Source organism: Pholcus phalangioides, unplaced genomic scaffold (assembly GCF_987345545.1).
Source record: "Pholcus phalangioides strain wild (caught in Gottingen) unplaced genomic scaffold, Ppha-v1.0 ptg000002l_1, whole genome shotgun sequence".
NCBI lineage: Eukaryota > Metazoa > Arthropoda > Arachnida > Araneae > Pholcidae > Pholcus > Pholcus phalangioides.
Genome location: NW_028301595.1, coordinates 4,582,847 through 4,602,705, shown reverse-complemented (window position 1 = coordinate 4,602,705; position 19,859 = coordinate 4,582,847). Strand labels below are relative to the sequence as shown.

The window sequence follows — 19,859 nt, the reverse complement described above, 5'->3', positions numbered from 1 at the left end:
TTGAAGGGAAAGAAAACACACAAGAGTGTGAAGAGAACATCGGCAAAACGCGCTGCGCACGACGCATTTGACTCCTCCAGGAGCAGTCGGCCAATCACGCCCGACGTAAAGCGCTGTCGTCAGGCGTCGTATTGCGCTCTGTATTAAAACAGTCATGCTGCTTTTCGTACTGGTGAGTGGATGGCGTGTCGCGCTGGGTGAATCACGTTGCGCGCGGCACAGGAAACCTGTTTCTAGGAAAACTCGGTTTTACCACCTAAACTAAATCAGCGTCGAACCGCGTCACTAAACATGATTAAAACTTTTCCGTAATCCTAGTGAAAAAAAAAAAAAAATATGGTCACGCTGAATAAGCCTCTGACATATCAAAGTCTGTCGATCCCATTACCCCATGACAACATTGAAAACCAACTTTGTTTACAGAATTTGTCTTGAGCAACGAATATTGCTGAGATGCTTTGTTTACCAACACTAATGTAAGATGACGTTTAAAAAATAAAAATTTTATAGGTTAATCTAAATATATACTGAGAATTTTCAAGGGGCGAGGGGAATACATTCTTATATTTGCGAGTATTTGTAATTCTAGTCTTGTTTTTCCCACGCTCCTTTTATTTAATTCACAAATTATTTATTATTATTGTACAAATTGTGATTTCCGAGGTGGTAATTGAAATTCGTTTTTTCAATTGAAAATTTAATGGGACGTAAAATTAATATTGTGGATTCTAGTATTTGGCTTCCATTGTGCATTTATCTATTTCAGTTTTATATTTTTAACCATTCCTTTTTTTTTGGGTGGTGGGCACTCATAGGTGCCTTTCCTCATTTTCGCCTGGGCACCCCCCCCCCCCACTCATGGGACCCGTGGATATCCTAAGGGGCAGAATCCGACGACAACGAGTCATAGGTATCTAGCCCGGGGATTCAGAGGTCCATTGTCGTTTATAAAATTTTTATGGGGGGGGGGGAGAGTCCTAAGCAAATCAAGAATTAAAGATAGACCCCCCTTCCCCCAGTGACCAAAGGTAGATTTATGGTTTCGCCGCCTGTGGGCTGCACGTCCTTGCTAAAAACGTCCTCGATCTGATTGAGGTACGTTCGCTGAGGTCGACCCCTTCCAACTCTCCCATCTACACTCGTCTTGTATACTTGTTTCGTCTAGCTTCTCTATATATCCAAACCATCTCAACATACCTTTTTCAATTCTCAACACTACATCTTTTTTCACTCCACAACGTTCCCCTAAAATTAACGTTATAAACTTTACTTAAAGTTTATTATGTTATTATTTTACTTGTTGTCTTACGGATATCTGGTTCCCTTCTCTGGGAAATGTGCGGAAGACAGGTTCACTGTAAGCTCATCCGGCGAGATGCTAGCCAGAGGACGTCATCGATGAAAGCCCAAGGCAGGCCGTCTTGTGGGACAGAGGTCCCAGAAGCATCGTCTTCGGATTGTCGCTTCAACAGCGATGACCAATGTTGGATGTAGGTGGAAAGAGGTGGCACGGGAGAGTCGTCATGAGAGACGGTAGGGTGGTGGTCCAGGAGCGTCGTCTTCAGATGTGTGGCCCCAGGTGGATCGCTTCTAGCAGTGTTGACCAACGTTGGTTGGAGAGAGAAGGCCTCTGGAGAGCCGTCATGAGAGGTGGTGGCCCAGGAGCAGCGTCTTCTATGATCTGGCAGGGTAGAGGTTGACATTCCTTAATATGGAAACCCTGCATGTGCCCTCCATGTTCTGAAAGGAGGCTATCTGCCCAGAGTACCTTAAGAAAAAAAGCCTAGTTTTCAACAACTTCTCCCGAACTTCCCAGTTTCGACCCAAAATCCAGTTTTGATTGGTCACAGAAGTGTCGCGTGACAGCAGCATCAGGTTTTCACACTTGAAGCTTTCAGATATCTGACTATGTTGAAAATGTCAGTTTGAAAGAAAAATATTTTCATTTTTTATATATTTTATGAAAGCCCTATTCTTTGGGATTTCAAAATAGGCCTTGTTTCGTGGGTAGGACACTTAGAATGGATGTTACATTCACTTTAGTCTTGTGTTTTTAACATAAAAGTAATACGTAAACAAACATTTTAAACGTGTTTTACGGAGAACTCTACTTTTTTGACATTTTACATTATTTTAAAAAATCTATTCAATGTATCTGTCGGGTTCGTTTTCCAATGACTGATTGCCATAATCATAAACACTCTCTCTGCCACTTATATAATACTTGGTTTAATCATAGTTTTTCACAGTAAACATTATACTATTTACTCGTTCCACTCACTTACAGAGAGCCTTTGAAATTACCTCCTGAGCCCACAGGAGCCACTCTCTAACTAACTGAAAACACACCAAGCTTCTTTCCTCTTCTCCATCGAGGGTCTTTCTCCCCCACCCACGCTTTCTAATCCTATCATGCCTCTTCCCAATGGGGGAAACCTTACAGTATCATTGCAAAATTTTAATGTGGTGCTTTTGTGCTATATATTGTTGAGGTTATGAACTAAAATCTAAGGTCTGTTACATATATTTGTGTAATTACAGTGTTTTGTAGATGAAATTTCTAAAAATTCACACGTACCTCTACAGATTTAAGTGTAACTTATGTGCATACCACACCTTCATGGGTGGAGATATGGGGGGGGGGGCTTTGGGGGGTATTGCCCCCCCCCCCTAGCGTCAAAGGTGGACTTGACTGATCTAATGTATTGACATCATTGTGCCCCCCCAGACTTCCAAGTATATCTCCGCCTATACACACCATCCATTAAATTTTGCTTCCTAACCTGCACCATTCCTAGCTGAATGTACTGTAAAAGTAACAAAACATTTCATTCGTAGAAATTTTTGTAATCGTGTTTCCAACATTACACAAGTTTTGCTTAAAATTTTACGTAAAAATGACTTTTTCATAGAAAATGACATAGAAATTCTGAAATTTATTATTGTTTTCATAATTTTGTGACACTTTCTATCAAAAAATGTTATTAAGTTCACTGCCATACCATTTTAAAAGAAAAGTGACAAGAAAGGTAGTCGGAAACCTTAAGTCCGAAAGGGATGAACAGGTTTTATTTTTGAGGAGAAAGGACGCAAGAGTAACTACGACAGTTATCGTAGTATCAAGTGGAGAAAAATAAATTTTTTTCACAAGTTTTGCCTAACCTTTTTTTTTTTTAAACACCTAAATGCTTGAATGTTATTTGTTTATTTTTTATTTTTTGCAGGTGATAGATAAGGAGGACAAAAATGTGTTGCACATGGCTTCTTCAAAGATGGCGAATGTGGATTCGCCCAGCAGTGATGGCTTTCTATTGCATGATCATCTTGGTGGTTTTACCACTGTGCAGCCTCAAGTATCAACGGAGTGGTGCGACACCGTATGCACAAGCATGGTTCAGTGGAGGGTTCTTCGTTTTGATGGCGCTGCCGATTACTTTCTGGGAAATAACTCAACATTTGGTGCATTATAACAAGCCATTCCTACAGAAGCATATCATTAGGTAATCTCACACTGATATTTGTATGCATAGAACAACTTTGAACACTCTGAGTAAATATCATGATTCATTTCAATTTATCTTGGGTAGTTTCAAATAAATCATTATGTTTTTTCAAAGTATTTCTCCACCACGGCAACATTTGGTTGCATTTTCTCGAATGGATCCAATAAGCGTATTGGTTGCATTTTCCAAGTTTTGCAAAAGAACATTTATAGTTTTGTATCCTGACCTTTGAAAAAAATTCTATTGGAAAATGGCCTGGAATTTCACTCGGACAGAGGACCCTCTTCGAAACATGGTACTGAGCAGGGCCAATCGCAAAAATAATCGGGGGAAAAGGCGGACTTTCAGAGAATTCTTTCTTTGATTCCTTATACAAAGGAACTGCAATAAATTAACATTTCCTATAATGGAGATCATCTCTCTTTCACAGACATTTTTCTGAGTCCTATGGATTTGTGGCTTTACTGTACTGTGTTTTATTCTATATTGTTGGCCTTTAGATATTATTTAGATAAGATTTAGATAATATAGTTATAGTCACGGACTCACGATGCGAGGATCCGGGTTCGAACCCCACAGTGGTGGTCGGCTGAAGTTGGTTTTCTGTGGTTCCCAACTTCAAGGCGCAAATGCGAGCCGATCTCCCCGTTAAAAAGTCTCGCCACAGAGAGCAACAGTCCTACAACGATAAATCATTCAATCATAACACTTCACTCATAGTTAGAAAAACTGGTGGCAGATGGCAGCACTACACATAACAAGCATTACAGAGAAACAACAAAAACTTCACGTCAGGTTTCACTACACGTACACGCACATTCCCGCATGTACCGATTCGTTGGAGGTTCCGCAGGGGTGTGGGGGGGGGGTGTTGTGGTGTAGCAGTAGTAGGTAGGGCCTCCAAAAAAAATGGCTCGGGGATCCACGATGTTCTTAAGTCAGCCACCTCGTTGGGCAATTTGCCTGTTGTGGCGTTGTATTTGTATTTGTATAATTCTCAGGGAAAATGCTTAGTTTTGCTGGAGAGGGGAGCATAGGGCCAACCATCAAACCGAAAGATACCCAGGCCACATCACCATATGGCAATATCGGCTCAATGTTCTCACAAACTGGATACCTCTGGCAATTTTTTTATAAAAAAACATGCATTACAAAATACATTATGAGCACAAATATAAAATCAGTTGCAAGATCACAATCTACGTAGGCCTATACAATCGGAAATCAAACATATAATCTTGTATCACATATTAAATCTTAATTCAAATATAAAATCCTAAATCACATTGAAATCAATAATAAATCAGATATGAAATTCCTAATAGCATATCATCTTCAATTTAAATCATTTGATTCCCACGGCATAGGGGGACAACCAGAAATTAGAATTTTAAAAAATTAATATTTTAGCAAAAAATTTGAAAAAAAAAAATATATATCAAAAGAAAATATATACTTTTAATATCATCCCCCTCCATCTAAAAGCAGGAATGTGCGAATTTTAAATTTTTTTCCATCAGCTGATTGGATTTTGCTATCTAAGTTTTACTTGAAACGCAAATGTGTATATTTTCTATTCAAATAAATTTTCTTTAAAGTTAGAACATGATGTAAAAAGCCCTCAAACAAAGCTTAATTAGTTCAAAATGCATATCTAATTGAGGATAAAAAATTTTTTTTGTGGTGATATGACATGAATGTGAGCTGGCGTAAATCGAGGTAACATAATGTTATTACTAGGGCTCATATTTTTATGATCTCATATTTTTTTTCTGAAAAGTCATATTTTTGGCATTTTCGAGCTAATGGTCATATTTTTAGCATTTTCGAGCTAATGGTCATATTGTTAGCATTTTCGAGCTAATGGTCATATTTTTAGCATTTTTGAGTGATCGGTCATATTTATAGCATTTTTGAGCGATCGGTCATATTTGTAGCATTTTTGAGCGATCAATCATATTTTAGAAATTTTCAAACAATAGATCATTTTTATTAGCAAAAAATTTTAATCCGTGGGCATTTTTTTAGGGGATATAGTATGCACTTAAATGAATTATTGTCTTTTATTTCCTTTTTTGTTAAAATTTCTTCTTAAACTCTCAATTGCCATTTTTTTTTGTTCTCAGGGGAGCATGACATGCCAAATATGTGTGAAAGATATTTTTCATTCTGACGTTCAAAATCTTTGCCTGCAATGCATTTTCATCATGCCTAAACACAGAGGTTTTTGTCATGGAAGAGGGGGAGTTTCCACCGCTTGCTCCCCATTACTGTAAAACTCTATAACAGTGTTTTTTGTTTTTTTTTGCATTATGGTTTTATATTATTTTATAAGATAAGAAGCAATAACTGAAAAAGAAAAGATGAAATGGGATAATGGGAATATTGTCATATTTTTTCATTTTAAGGTCATATTTTCATGTTTTTAGGTCATAAAAATCTGAGCCGTAGTTATTACTATACTGTTCTGAATAAGCTCACACTAGTTACCTTATTTACTCGAATTTAACAAAATATTAATGAAATCAAACATTAACGTATAGTGTCAAAGGAGAATTCCTTGAGCTGAAGTGGCATTTCTGAAAGTAGGCAAAATAACCAGCAAGTACAACACGGGATCCTATGGGTTTGCTCAGCCACGAAGGCGCTGGGCATGGTGATGGGAACATTCCTTTTTCTGAGAAGGAGAGTAGTGAGACGAAAAAAAAAAATGTGGACCTTTTTTTGGGATAGGTTAATCCTCAACATATTCCCCTCCCCCAAAACCAAGATGCTTGCAGGTATCTAGCATGGTGAACATGTGTTTCTTGAAAAAAAAAAACATTGACAATGAACCCATTCTGACAACGACCTTCTTAGCCACAAAAACTCTCCTTCGATCGATGGCTATTGGGATGACCTCATTAGTCATAAACGTTATGGTAGAGCTTATGCATGTGCTTTGAGATGCCAAATTTCTGTAATATACAGTCCATTTCCAGAATTTTAGATAATGTACTTTTCTTAAAATAACAAGAAAAATACGCAGACTAAAATTAGCATCTTTTAATGAATAATACCTTAAGCATTTCTACATATGTAAGAAAAAAAAATTCTACTGAAGAACATTTAGAATATTTATAATACCGGAAATAATAAAAATGGCTGTCTCAAAAGTTTAGGGAAAATTCAAATTAAAAAGAATTATGACCTTTTAATAGAGAAGAGACTTTTCATTTTTTTAACAACCTCAAGTACACTATCCTCCATGGAACTAACTAAATTCTGTAGGGTTTCAACATCAAAATTTTACCATGCTTCCTCAATAGAGCTCTTCAAATCACCAACAGTTGAACACTGTATTTTGTTTACGTACACATTTACAGTAAAACCCCTCTTAACTGAACTTCAGATGCAGCCACCCTTATTTTACAGCGAAATTATAATTTTCCCTTGTATAATAAAAGTATGCATTTCAAACCCCTGATTAACTAGTACTACTCTACCGCACAACAACGCCGGTCATATATCGCCATACTGCAATTTTCAACCAGTGGAGTTGGGTGGGAAATGAAGGCTCCATCCATCGGTGGTCGCCCTAGGCTCAGTAGGTAAAGAACTTTCTTCTGATGTTCTATGCCCGGATTCGAACCCATGGACCCTGATGGTAACCTTCATAGTGGAAGGCGAGCATCTTTACCACTGCGCCACTCGGGCTCCCCTGATTAACTGTCACCCTCTTTTATGGACAAATTTTTTTTGTCCCACCAATGTCTGCAAAAGAGAGGTTTTACTGTAAGTAAACATTCCTAATAAGATTCAAGTCAGGTCTCATAACTGGCTAGTCTAAAACCGATACATTTTTACAATTAAATAGCTGTTTTGTGGCAGCTCACCTTTGAATAGACAGATTATAATCTTGAAGTGTCCATCAGTTTGCCCCCACCCCTAAATCTTCTCTAATTGGTAGCAAATTTTTGTTGAGGGTCTCCTTGTAAGCATCAGAGTTTTGACGGCCAATTTCAAAAAGTTATGGAAGCATGACCACAAGAAGCAAATGCTGCCCATACCATTATTGAAGCTCCACTTTGCTGTCTGCTGAAAAAAAATTCTTGGTTCTTTCTTGTAGTTCATGCCAGTAGGAAGACTATCCATTTGGAACACTTAAGTTTCATTTTTTTGCATCTCTAAATATGGTACTATAAGTTATTTATCGCCATAAAATATATGATTTTTTATCCATTTCAGTCTTTTATCTCTACTTCCCTTTGGTGCTTCTTTGTGACAGGCGGTTTCCTAATCGCACTTTCATGAATCAAATACAAGTTTCTATGAACTGTATCTATTGAAATTTTCACTCCATGATCTTTCACAATTTCATGTGAAGTGATTTTTTTTGATAGAAGCCATTATTCTTCGAATGGTTTTGTCTTCACGTAAACTTGCACTGCATTGCTAACCTCAACAAGGTTTTCGCTTTTGGGAGAAACATTGTGATTGGGTCAATACCTTTAAGACACTGTATTTCATCCTTAAAGCAATCACAAGCCCCTTTTACAGCCTTTTGTTTTTGCTTTCAAGTGAAATACTCAAATTATTTCATCGTACAAGATATGTGATGACTTTGGCAATTTTTCTTTAAATGAAAACCGGTCTGATATCCTTTTACTTGTATACTATCACATCTCTGATATGCCATATAGATGCAATCTTTGAAATTTGCATATAATCAGAAGTTTTTCAAAAATTTTGAGACAGCTATTTTTAGAATTTTGAGTTCAAAAAATTGCAATGGTATACTATTCAATCATTACATCTCATGCATAGTTAGAAAAATTGATGGCAAATGGTGGCACTATGCATAACAAACATTACACAGAAACAAACTTCACGTTAGGTTGACTACACATATACACACACACATTCGACATGTACCAATTCATTAGAAGTTCCGTAGAGGAATATGGGGAAGCTGCATGACTGGTTTAGTAGTAGACTTATTTTCCTTAACAATGACCAAAGTTTAAGGCAGGTTTTTGCATTCTGATCATGAGCAAAAAAAAAGATAAAAATTTTAAGCGGTATCCATGGCGCAGTTAAAAATTTATAATGTCTAAACTTTTGAAATAGACTGTACATAATGTGAATGTCGCATTTCATCTCAGAAAGGTATGGCATTGACCTAAACATATGCTCAATGCATTACGTATTTTGAGAAATATTTGAAATTCATGTTTTCGAGAGTAAAGTCATTAATTGTCAAAGTCATTCATGTAATAAAAAGATTTTTTTCTTATTTTATTCCTAGGGTTCTTTGGATGGTACCGATTTATGCATTGAATGCGGTGAGTGAGAATCTCTCATATTTGGTTGCTCAAATAAGCTGACAATAAAATAAGAATTAAAATTATAGAATTGAATTGAGAAAAAAAAAAACCCCCATTAAAATTCTGTTATTTACTGCAGCTTAGCAAACTGCTGAATCATCTACAGGGAAACCTGTCCAAGACAGAGACTCTTTAAAATATAAACTTATTGATTCGATCCATGGAATTATCTTTTGATATAACGGAAACTTGTCTTGGACAGGAAAACTATTTCGGTTTCTCTGTGTTCCATTTCTTGCAGGTTATATTGTATTATTAGTTTTAATGCAAGGGAGGGGGAGGGGAAATTTGCTTCTTGTACATAAAGAAAGGCTTAGAAAAATAGATGAAATAAGGGTTAATGAAATGAAAATAGAAAAGTGGACATAATTTGGTTCATTTTTGTATAATTCTGGCGAGGATAAAGAAGGCAATCCCTGTCTGGGAGTGGACCTGCACTAGGTAGTTGCTCGGAATCATGTGATATGTGCTGGCGGTCGACCAACAGTATTGTCCTGTAGGCAAGCAGTTGTTTTTTCATCTATAAGAAAGGCGAGATCTTCAATTACATCTGGCAGAGAGAATTGGAGATCACGAAGTGCTTCAGTGAACGAAGGCAGTGTACGAAGAACATACACTTTCATTGATTCGTATGCAGGACTAGTACAAGTGTTTCCATGGTGCACTCATTGTTCTGTAGTGGAGTTTCTCTGTAATAATGGCATGAAAGGAACTGAAACTCACTCAGACTTTTTTCTGATGTGCTTTATGGTGCGTCGACTGATTAAACTGATTATCTGGTCGACTTCTTTCACCAAAGCCTCTTTGATGACCAGGTGGCCTTAACCAGGTCGCATATCATCATTCACAGATTCCCCTCTCTCGTGGAAACATTTGTGCTAGTCCTGTATGTGAATGAATACCAGTGCATGCTCCTCCCCCCTCTGTACACTGCCTTCATTCGCTGATGCACTTCATGAATGCTAACTCGTTCTGCCAAAAAACAAAAAAGAATATCACATTGCTCTTTATTCACAAACATTCCACAGATGCAGCTGAAAAAACAACTGATTGCTTGCCGGTTGATACTGTTGGCCGACCTCCGGCACACATTATGTGCTTCCAATAGACTACCTGGAGCAAGTCTTATTCTTCAGTAGGAGTTGCCTCCTTACCTTCACTCTAACTTTTCACAAAAATTTCGCCATGTTCATACAAAAATAAACCAAATTACAACTACTGTTCCATTTTCATTTGATTCATCCTTATATCCAGCATTTGCCAATATGCATCTAGATGCACATTTCACTCCCTGAAATTAATTTTCACCCTCAAAATTTTCTTTGGGGGTCAAAATACTCCTCAAAATTTAGGTTGAATCATACATAAACTGCATGTGTGTATAATTAAGTTGGTTCTTGTTATCTCATATTTTTGTTATATATTTGTATCAAATCATTATTTATATAAGTGTGTTTAGATTAAACATTTTTCAAAGTTTGAAAGTTTTGACGTATGTTTTCATTTACGTATCATGAATTTTATATAGGCTATGAATGTGTTTCATATGGTTTTCACTGTTTCAATTCCAATTTAAAATTATTTTTCAAAAATTACCCCTTATTTTTGAAAAATACCCCTCAAAATTTAGGAGAGGAGTGAAAAATTACTTGTCAAAATTTTTCGGATAACACTGCTTATGTCTGACCATTTTAGCAGTTTAAGGGTTAAATATGAGAACAATATTTAGATCAAGTATGGGGGAGGGTATAATGATGCTTGTGCATGCCAAAAGGATCCAAAACATACCGAGAGTTTTTCCATTGAAGGGAAGAACAGACATTAACAGTCTATTCTCATGGGTCCGTTTCAAGAGAACTGTCTCGTCTCAGTTAAAAAAAGTTTTTTTCCTCCCTCCACTATCCTTTTCATTCACTCTGTAGGTGCAGTTCAGAAACCAATTCTAATGTGATTCAAAGAAACAAGACGGATCACTCAGGTTGAAGATGGGCTGTGTGAACAGACCTTAAGTCTGCCAGTTTGCATTTAGCTGATGTTCAGGGTTATCATTTCCACCAGTTGGCCAAATGACAATCTTGCGGAAAAGTCTATGTAGTCAGTAATAATTTTTTACATGAGTCTCTGTCATTGTTTTTGTCAGACTTAGAAGAGCGTATTTACGATGAATTACTTCATTCTGGGAAAAAGCCTCAGGAAAAGTAAGAGTCATACTTGTAACTGCCTGATTCATTTCTCATAATCTCTTTTGCACAAAAATTCTGGATCAGTCAAGTTTCAATTCATTGCACAGGTGTAATCATGAGACAGTTCCCACATAAAAAAGATAGAAGTAGTACCGACTATTGCTTCTAGAATAAAATTATTTTTCATTTTTGATTCTTCTTTTCATATTTAGGGATTCTTTTCATTTTGAAACATTTTTTCCCCTCCCAATTATATAGTAAATACAGTAAAACCTGTCTTTAATGGAACCTGTATTAAGCGGAAACCTGTCTTCATTGGGGAAAAAAAATCTTGGTCCTGTGATTTAATGCCAAAATACATATTAGAAACCTGTGTAATGCAGAAACGGAAAGAAAAACTCTATCCTCTTTACAAACACAATGAATGTTTCATGTTCAATAGACCAAGGGATTATAAAATATATCAAAGTGCTGTGCTAAGAATTTTTTTTATGGGTTCTCTGCTTGCCAATGTGGGTTCTATATCATCCACCCGTACTATTAGCAAAAACTTTTTCTGTACTTTATGATGTGATATTAATGTAGTAAAGCAGTTGCTTCCTGAAACTGCAACAATTTTTTTTGGAAAAGCAGTTTTTTTCTACAGGAAAAATCAATAACAAGGGTTGAATTTCCAAATGATATGCAAGAATTAAATATTGCATACAAACTGGTTTTCGTGATTGCAGAGCTGAGGATTAAATAAACATGCACAACAATGTACAAGCTGAACCTGATATTGACACACTCATTGAAAATTTCAGAGAAGGTCAAAAAGAAGAGGATGAAGATGAGATGAATGTCGTCATTACAGAAGAAGAACAGTGTAGGGTGAAGACTCATGTATAGATGATATCAAAACCTTGAAAGAACTGCAGCACTTTGCTTTACGTCAGAATTACTCACTGACATTTAGTATGATTTCTGAGAAAACAAACTTCAGCTGACCACAGCCGTGGCGATGGTGGGGTCCGCATCACAAGGGCACAGGTTCGAACCCCACTGTTGCCAAATGGTTGTCAGCTGAAGTTGGTTTTCCAGGGTTCCCAACTTTGAGGCATAAATGCGAGTCCATCTCTCCATTAAAAAGTCTCATCGCAGAGAGCAACAGGCCTACAATGATACAATTGTTTCAATCATTATACTTCACTCAGAGTTAGAAAAATTGATGGCAGCACTACATATAACAAGCATTACACAGAAACAAACTACACTTCAGATTTACTATACGTACATATACATTCCAAAACATGTACCGATTTGTTAGAAATTCCTGAGGAATATGGACAAGGTGAATGTGTGGTTTAGTAGTAGTCTTGTATGATTTCTGAAGCAAAACTGTTTACTGAAGGTCAGGAAGCGAAAGGTGCAAACGGCATATAGAAAACTCTTATTGACTACTGGAAAAAATAAAAAATTATTTTTATTTACACAAAAGGGTACCATTTTTAATTTTTCATTCACTATTTGGCCATGCAAATAGTTAATGTAATGTTAATATTTTCAAAAATAATGTACCATATCAAGTTATAAATATTTACTAATTGTAGAGAAAATGTACATCATTTTATTTATTTTTTTAATTATAAAGTGTACAATTAATTAATTTCATTTCAATTACATACCAGATTGTTACATAATTTTACACATTATATGTCAATTTAATCGTTATTAAGTGGAAACGTGTGTTCAACGGAGAAAAAATCTCAGTCCCTTGTGATTCCATTAGAGGCAGGTTTTATTGTATATCACATTTATATTGATGTATTTACTCAAATCTAGTTTATTAGAAACAATTATAATTGATGATAATTTTTTTATTCTTAACTATGATTTTTTTTTCTTCAAATGTCATCGGTTCTAACTACAGTGAAACCTCAATATAACAATACTCCATGGACCAAGAAAAAATATCATTGTAGATCGTTACATCGAGAGGTAGCATTAACATCAGTTGTGTGCATGAAGTGGTTTATCTCACAACAATTTTGTGCACTGCACAGGAAGTAGCTTTATTGCAACTTCATTAACACACATTCAGAGGGTAGATGCCGCAAAATACTGATGTAGATAAACATCCTCAAAAGAACAAAAAATTGTAAGGAATTTAAAAATATATCATAAGTGATTTTGAGCAGAATATAAAAAAATATTGCAGCATTACTTTTTTTTTTGCAAAACATCCTAAAAAAATATGGTTAAACAGGGATTTTTATTGTAGTAAAGGGTATCATTGTATTGAGAGGAGGTTTAACATTAGATTATAGGCAATTTTAATCAAGATATGAAAAAATATTGTTGTATAGTGATTTATCATTGTATTGAGTATCCTTGTAACGAGGTTTCACTCAGATAAACAAGTTTAATTTTGAAGGAGAAAAGTGAGCACTAAGTACTAAATGCAGTTTTTTGTATCTTAACCTTGATTGCACATACTATATTTAGATTTTTTTTCTATCTCTTCCTTTCAGTGGCTCGCTCTGACCTTTCCAAAGACGGGAATTTATTTGGACACGTGCAGGGAATGCTACGAAGCATATGTGATTTACAATTTCATGGTGTTTTTGCTTAACTTTCTGTACTACGAGATGGATTTGGAATCATACATAGATTCTAAGCCGTGTGTGAAGCATTTATTTCCCCTATGTTGTTTGACACCTTGTTTAGGGGGCAGGTAACGCATATATTTCCTAATACATATTTTCACTGAAAAATGATTGATGTTTCTCCTCCTCCCAACAACTACAGTATTCAAATTAATAAAACTTGAGCGTAGCTATGATTGAGATCGAGACATCAAGTGATGACAAATTTTTCTTTTTAGTTGAACATGCTCTTTTAGCTGAACTGGTTAGAGGTGTTTTCTGAAGTATATAAAACTATCACTGTGTTCTCTAATATGCCGGGAATAGCCATATTTTGTGGTAAGCCAGGATATTCGAGTCACACATTCCAGATACAGTCAATGCCGCTTATTAATGTTATCATTTGGGTATTGTATCACTTTTTCAAAGAATGGAACAGACCAATACCATAACATGGGACAAAATTCTTTTTTTCTTATTTTGACTTCGGATAATGCTATGTTTTTTTTCCTGTCGAAAGGCTTTTTGTTGCATATTCTGAAGCTGAAGTTTAACCAAATTTAATTTTTTTCCTGTAAGTTATCATTATCTGTCTACAGTACTATGTTGGAGGCTGAAAGGTGATCTCTTCCCCCCCCTTCTTGTTGACAAATATTTCCTTACTTAATGTCGTCGGGGTCATATTGCCCCCTTGATGTGCTAGTATATTCTAAGGAAGCCACAAGTGAAAATCAGAGGGGAGAAACCACAGCAAGTAGTAAAAGAGGCCTCAGAGAGATTTGAAGATAGTAGCATCAGATCCAGGGGTGCTGTGGGCACTCAAACACTCATAGAAATTCATAGAATGGGTCCGAGCACCCACAGGTTCAACTCCCATGTGAAGAAAACAAAGCTGCCAAGTGAAATATGTTGGGAAAAATATGAGTACTTCCAGAATCTAGCAGAGCTGTTCATAGAACCAGGACCATCTTAACCTGTGCCGTGTCTCCATGGGGGTCATGGCTTGCAGTTCTCATGTCCATAGGAAGCCTACATGATGAGATCTGGTACTATGATTTTCGAATCTAAATATGTAAGCTATTACAATTACTTCCAGCTAAGTACATATAAGGCTCCAGAACATCAATTTTCTCAGAAACCCATGATGGTGGTGACAACAGCCATGCATAGAAATCTTCCCCCCCCCCCCGCACCTGAAAGAACGCACCACACAAGAAAGAAGCTCACTAAACTCTAGCCTAGGGTAGTTACAGACATATGGTGATGTATTGGATGGGGCAATTTATTATGTATCTTTATTGGATCATCCCGTATTTTACACAGACCTATTTTTACCCATATAACTGTTAGACGGGATGATCATTCCCTTCTTATGGATCAGTGCCTGGCCCAGAGTTCCAGAGATCAATCTTATTTATAAAATTTTTATTCATTATAAATTTAGTTTTGACCAAATTCATTTTAGTAAGAAAAGATCTCACTCCTGCATGAGGGTAGGGAGGGAGGGTGCCTTGGTTAAGATGAGGGGGGCGCACAAGAAGAAAATATGGTCCAAAGGGGCCACAGACTAAAAAGGTTGTTGAACCACTGGTCCATAGTGTTTGCTATTACCCATATATGTGTGGAGGTACTTTTACAATGGTTTTTCTATAGTGTATATGTAATAAAAAGAAAGTTCCTCCCCTTCAGTTCTTGATTAGTTTCTTTTGGTTAACCAGATTCAAATGTCTTTTTCCTAGAGACTTTCTCAAGGGATCTATGAAAGATATTGTACATTGAAAAAAGTATCATAATTTGGGATATACAGTTTCATTCTAACGCCTCGCAATGGCTGTTTAACAAAAATGCAAAATTAAAACTTAAAGTTAAAAAAAAAAAAAAAGAGGTCCTGTTTTGGGATTGAATATTTTGCAACCAATCATATGGAAAGAAAAACACCTGTTCCATTTTACCATATGTCTCATTCAACCAAACCAATTCTTACAATTCAACCAGTTCAAGATATCAGATAATTACAGTCCACATCACTTAATGTGATCGGATCAGAACTCTGGGTTTCTGATAATAATAACCAAATGATAACTATCTGAGAAAAGTCTTGGTCTCTCTTGCAAGTACGGTGACCATGAACAAGAGAAAACTCTCAATCGGTGCATTTTGCATAATGCAATGTGATACAATTTGCATGTGAAGATTGTTGGAGATTCGACTAATTCTTAGTGCATTGTTTTTTTAACGGGAAGTATATATGTGTGTGGGAATACCATATTTTTCCTGTATTAGCCAGCAAGTTGTAAAACTCAGAAGACACTAGTTTTGAATGTTAAGAGTCTGATCCATTCCGGGCATGTCTGGAAAATCGAGGTGTAATAAGGATCATAGAATAATAAAATACATTTTCTATGAAACAGCCTCAGCGATTTCTTTTGCACCTTGCATTGCTGTTCTTGTTGAGATATGAATATCGGAACCATTTAAATTTTTTTCCCTCAGAATTCCATAATAATTTATCAGATGATACAACAACAAAAATTTCTTAAACTGTTTGAATTAACTACCCCGTCCTTGCACTATTGAACGAGTGTTTCTATGATTGTTGAATTTTCTGTAATTACTTTTTCAGGAGATTCATAGAGGCGTGTAAACATGGGATACTACAGTATACAGTGATTCGTCCTCTAACAACTGTTACAGCACTGTAAGTGTTTGTTTTGCTAGTATAAGTTGTGCTATTGATTACAGTAGAACCTCAATCAACTGAGCCCCCCCCCCCCCCTTCCCTAATAACTGAAGCACTTGGCCAGTCTGAGATTGACTAGTCATGTCTCTTTTCACTGGCCAAGCATTGCACATGACAGGAAAAAAAATCGGCTTAATCTGGCCATTTAAAAATATTGTTCACATAATTTTCACAATTACGATTGCTGTGTATACTCGTGTATAAGCCGATCCTGCTCCCACTTCATGACCACCAAATTTGTAGTCTGATTTTCTCTTCAAAAACACCCATGAAGATATTTACCACCTAACAAATATAAGCTAACATTTTTGAACCAAAAAAAACTCGACTTTATATGGTAAGTATTTCAGTCCCATTTTTATTTGTTTAAAATAAATTAACCTGATTAGCAGACATTAATTTTTGTTTTTATTCAACAAAGATCTTGTTATCCAAAGTGACTCTGTTACCTTTGGTTTGTCAAGACGCTGTTGTTCTTTAAACAGTCAGAATTGCTTATAACGGCTATGGGTATTACAAACTTTCACGTATAATGAAGTTTTTCCACATACACAGTGAATTTTGTGTTATTTATGTATGCTATTTTTATTGCTTATAACCAAGGCCTGGATGTTGTTGACCTGAAACACCAACATGAAAAATGCCATAAAAACTCAAGAGGAATTTCCTAAAAATGACAAAAATGTGTCAGAGTAATAATACAAAGTTCTTGAAAACCGGTTATGTTCAAAAGTCTAAGGAAAATGTTTCAATAAAAATTTGAGTAGGCAGCTGAAAGTAGCTAAGAAAATCAAATGTTTTTTCTTTCGTTTTTTTTTTGTCCTCACCCCTCTCAACATTACATTTTACATTTCATCAAAAATTACTAATACAATTTTCTGAATAAAAAATTTATAATTTTTGAATTGGGCATATAGTCTAAAGACGGAAATATACAACTATGCATCATGAAAATGTATTCATGCACTTAATAAATAAAAAATAATATATTTATATATTAGAAATTCTCATCTGTTTAAAAGTTTGAATAATTAAAATGCATTACTTTGTAATTTTAGAATGTTTTTCATGTTTTCAAAATTGAAAGATTGTCTACTTGTCTGCAAGTAAAGTCTTATACCATGAGAAACTTCTCTCAACATCAACAGGTGTTATAGAAGCATACTTGAAAAAAAAAAAAAACCTGATTCACACTCACAGTTCCTCTTCAATCTTGAAATTTTCTGACTTTCCCATCAAGACAGCAGAAATTTTTCTGAGGGTAGTAGTTTTTTTTATCACTTTGTCGAATTTCGCTATGTTAGATTGCCCTACCTCACCTTCTGCCTTCATTGACTTTATCTATACAGTGGAGAGCATCCATATGCTCCATACCTTCTTTCTGTAAGGACTGGGTAGTGGAAATTAAAATACTGAAGTTTGATCTGATATATGCCAACTGTCCTTCAATATTCCCTTGGCAAAACAAAGCTTGTGAAATTTTGATGCATACAGCATCGAGTTCATTTAATATGGATTTTGACTATTTAAAATTTTTAATTAATGCACTTAATGAAATTATATATATCAAGCATTTAGCCATGTTACCCATCACGTAATCATAGGCTTTGAGGCAGAGCTAAGGCTTTGGCTTTAAAAAGCTTCTGTGCAATATGAAGATTTCACAAAAAAATTTCATACTGGAAACAAGATGGTCAACGTTCAAATAAAATTATCAAATTTCTTCACAAATCCTATGCATTGCATGAGCAAAGCAAGCTACATGTACAGCTTTTGGAAGAAGCTTCTGATTCCTTGCCAAGCTGTTATAACATATGGAGCAGCATTGGTCAAGAAAAGTAAAATATTGTGCTCTATACTATTTGACCACAAAGCATTCATGTTTTTGTCAAAAAGTTGGCAGATAGTAGAATGATTGACTTTTTCTAGGATCTAAGAATTTAATAGAGAACTTTTCCTGGATGGTACGGCTCTAGAATTCCCCTAATGACATTAACAACAGGGCGTGCTTTCAGAGCATCAGTTGTTTCATCTATTGAACAAAATTTTTTTTACCTGCTGTGGTAGGTGTATGACCTTGTCATCATTTCAATAAAACAATCACTCACATAGTTTTTTTTGCATCCTTTATTCATCAAGTATTCAATGTCTGGTGTACTTCTCCAAGAAGTCTCCCCTAAACTTTGAATTGTTAGCTGATATTAATGTGCCACACATTTCCTTGAAGAATGAACCCTTCTTTGAAGAGAATGTTGTAGACTGCTTACGCTGTTCAAAGAGGAGTTGAAATGATTGAGACATTTTCTTGGCTGCTTCGATTTCTTTTTTTATGCTTATCCCTTCCAATGTGCTGTGTGACAGTAAATTTCTTTTTAGCTCTAACTTTAATTCCACACACTGTGAAAAAAAAATGAGAGATCTGTTTTCTTCCCAATTTGGGAATGTTTTCACTACAAATTCTTCAACCAGCTTGTGCAAGTGACAAAATTTAGATAGTTTGCTTTTAGGCATTATTCAAAATTTAGCAATTCCCGTTCAGCACACGACGCCTTCAGTATGCAAGCTTCAGAAAAATTTCAAGTTATCGTCTCCTGTGCTGTATTTTATCTCTAGGGGAAAAAAGGTGTCGCTGCTCAACAGAGACCCATCATGAGATGAGAACCTTTTCCAAGTAGTAGGCTATATCTTTAATTTCCTTCTGATGTATTAACAGGATCCAATACTTCTTTTTTTCTTTGCTTTCTTTTGTCTATGAATGGTTTGGCTAACTTATCTTCTGTGAAAGACTTTTGAAGTTCATGTTCCAATGCAATCTGTTGTACTTTTCACTCTGTGACTGTAGTCAAATTATAAGAAAGATTTCTTTTGCCTAGTTCCCACTTTGGACGAAGATATTTTTTTGTAATGTGTAGTTAGCTTTTTGTTTAGATTGAATTCTTTAAACACGTCAAAAGTCGTAGGTTAATTGTTTAAAGTGGTTTGATTGAAGAGTTTTATGAATGATATTTTCAATGACATTGCTCAGTGTTATTAGTGCACCCACACATCTAATTTCTTTCATCTTTTATACTCTGAAAATTTTTTTAGAAAAGTCAGAAATGTCAAAAATGCCCCGAAACTTGAAAAAAAAAACTCCTTAAAGTAAAAAAGTGGCAAAAAATGTAAATGTCATCAACATCTGGGCCCTGCTTATAGTATTAAATATTACCCCCTCCCCCCCGTATTTCCGCCCATGACATCATTCACACTGCAAAGTTGCATAATAGGTGGCAACTCTTTCTGAGCATTGCATTTCCAATAATACTGTACAAATACAAATACAAATACAAATACAACGCCACAACAGGCAAAATGCCCAACGAGGTGGCTGATAAAAAAGATGCCCATAAAAATATGGTTGTCATATGTTTCAAAAATACAGCAACCCAATTAAAAATGCAATT

At 35.7% G+C, this 19,859-nt stretch overlaps 1 protein-coding gene across 2 annotated transcripts in view; it reads left to right on the top strand.

Annotated features, from left to right (window-relative positions):
- Positions 1-345: 345 nt before the first annotated feature.
- LOC149089108 (transmembrane protein 184C) overlaps positions 346-19,859 on the top strand; it is a 34,987-nt gene continuing 15,473 nt past the window's right edge. The window contains exons 1-5 of one of the 2 annotated variants that reach the window (XM_089237246.1): positions 346-476; positions 3,225-3,500; positions 8,791-8,827; positions 13,563-13,765; positions 16,300-16,374. In XM_089237246.1, the coding sequence (XP_089093372.1) occupies positions 3,247-3,500; positions 8,791-8,827; positions 13,563-13,765; positions 16,300-16,374 (569 nt within the window). In that variant the 5' untranslated portion in view covers positions 346-476; positions 3,225-3,246. Of the gene's footprint in view, positions 664-3,224; positions 3,501-8,790; positions 8,828-13,562; positions 13,766-16,299; positions 16,375-19,859 lie in introns of both variants that reach the window. The other variant, XM_089237247.1, reaches the window with a different exon arrangement.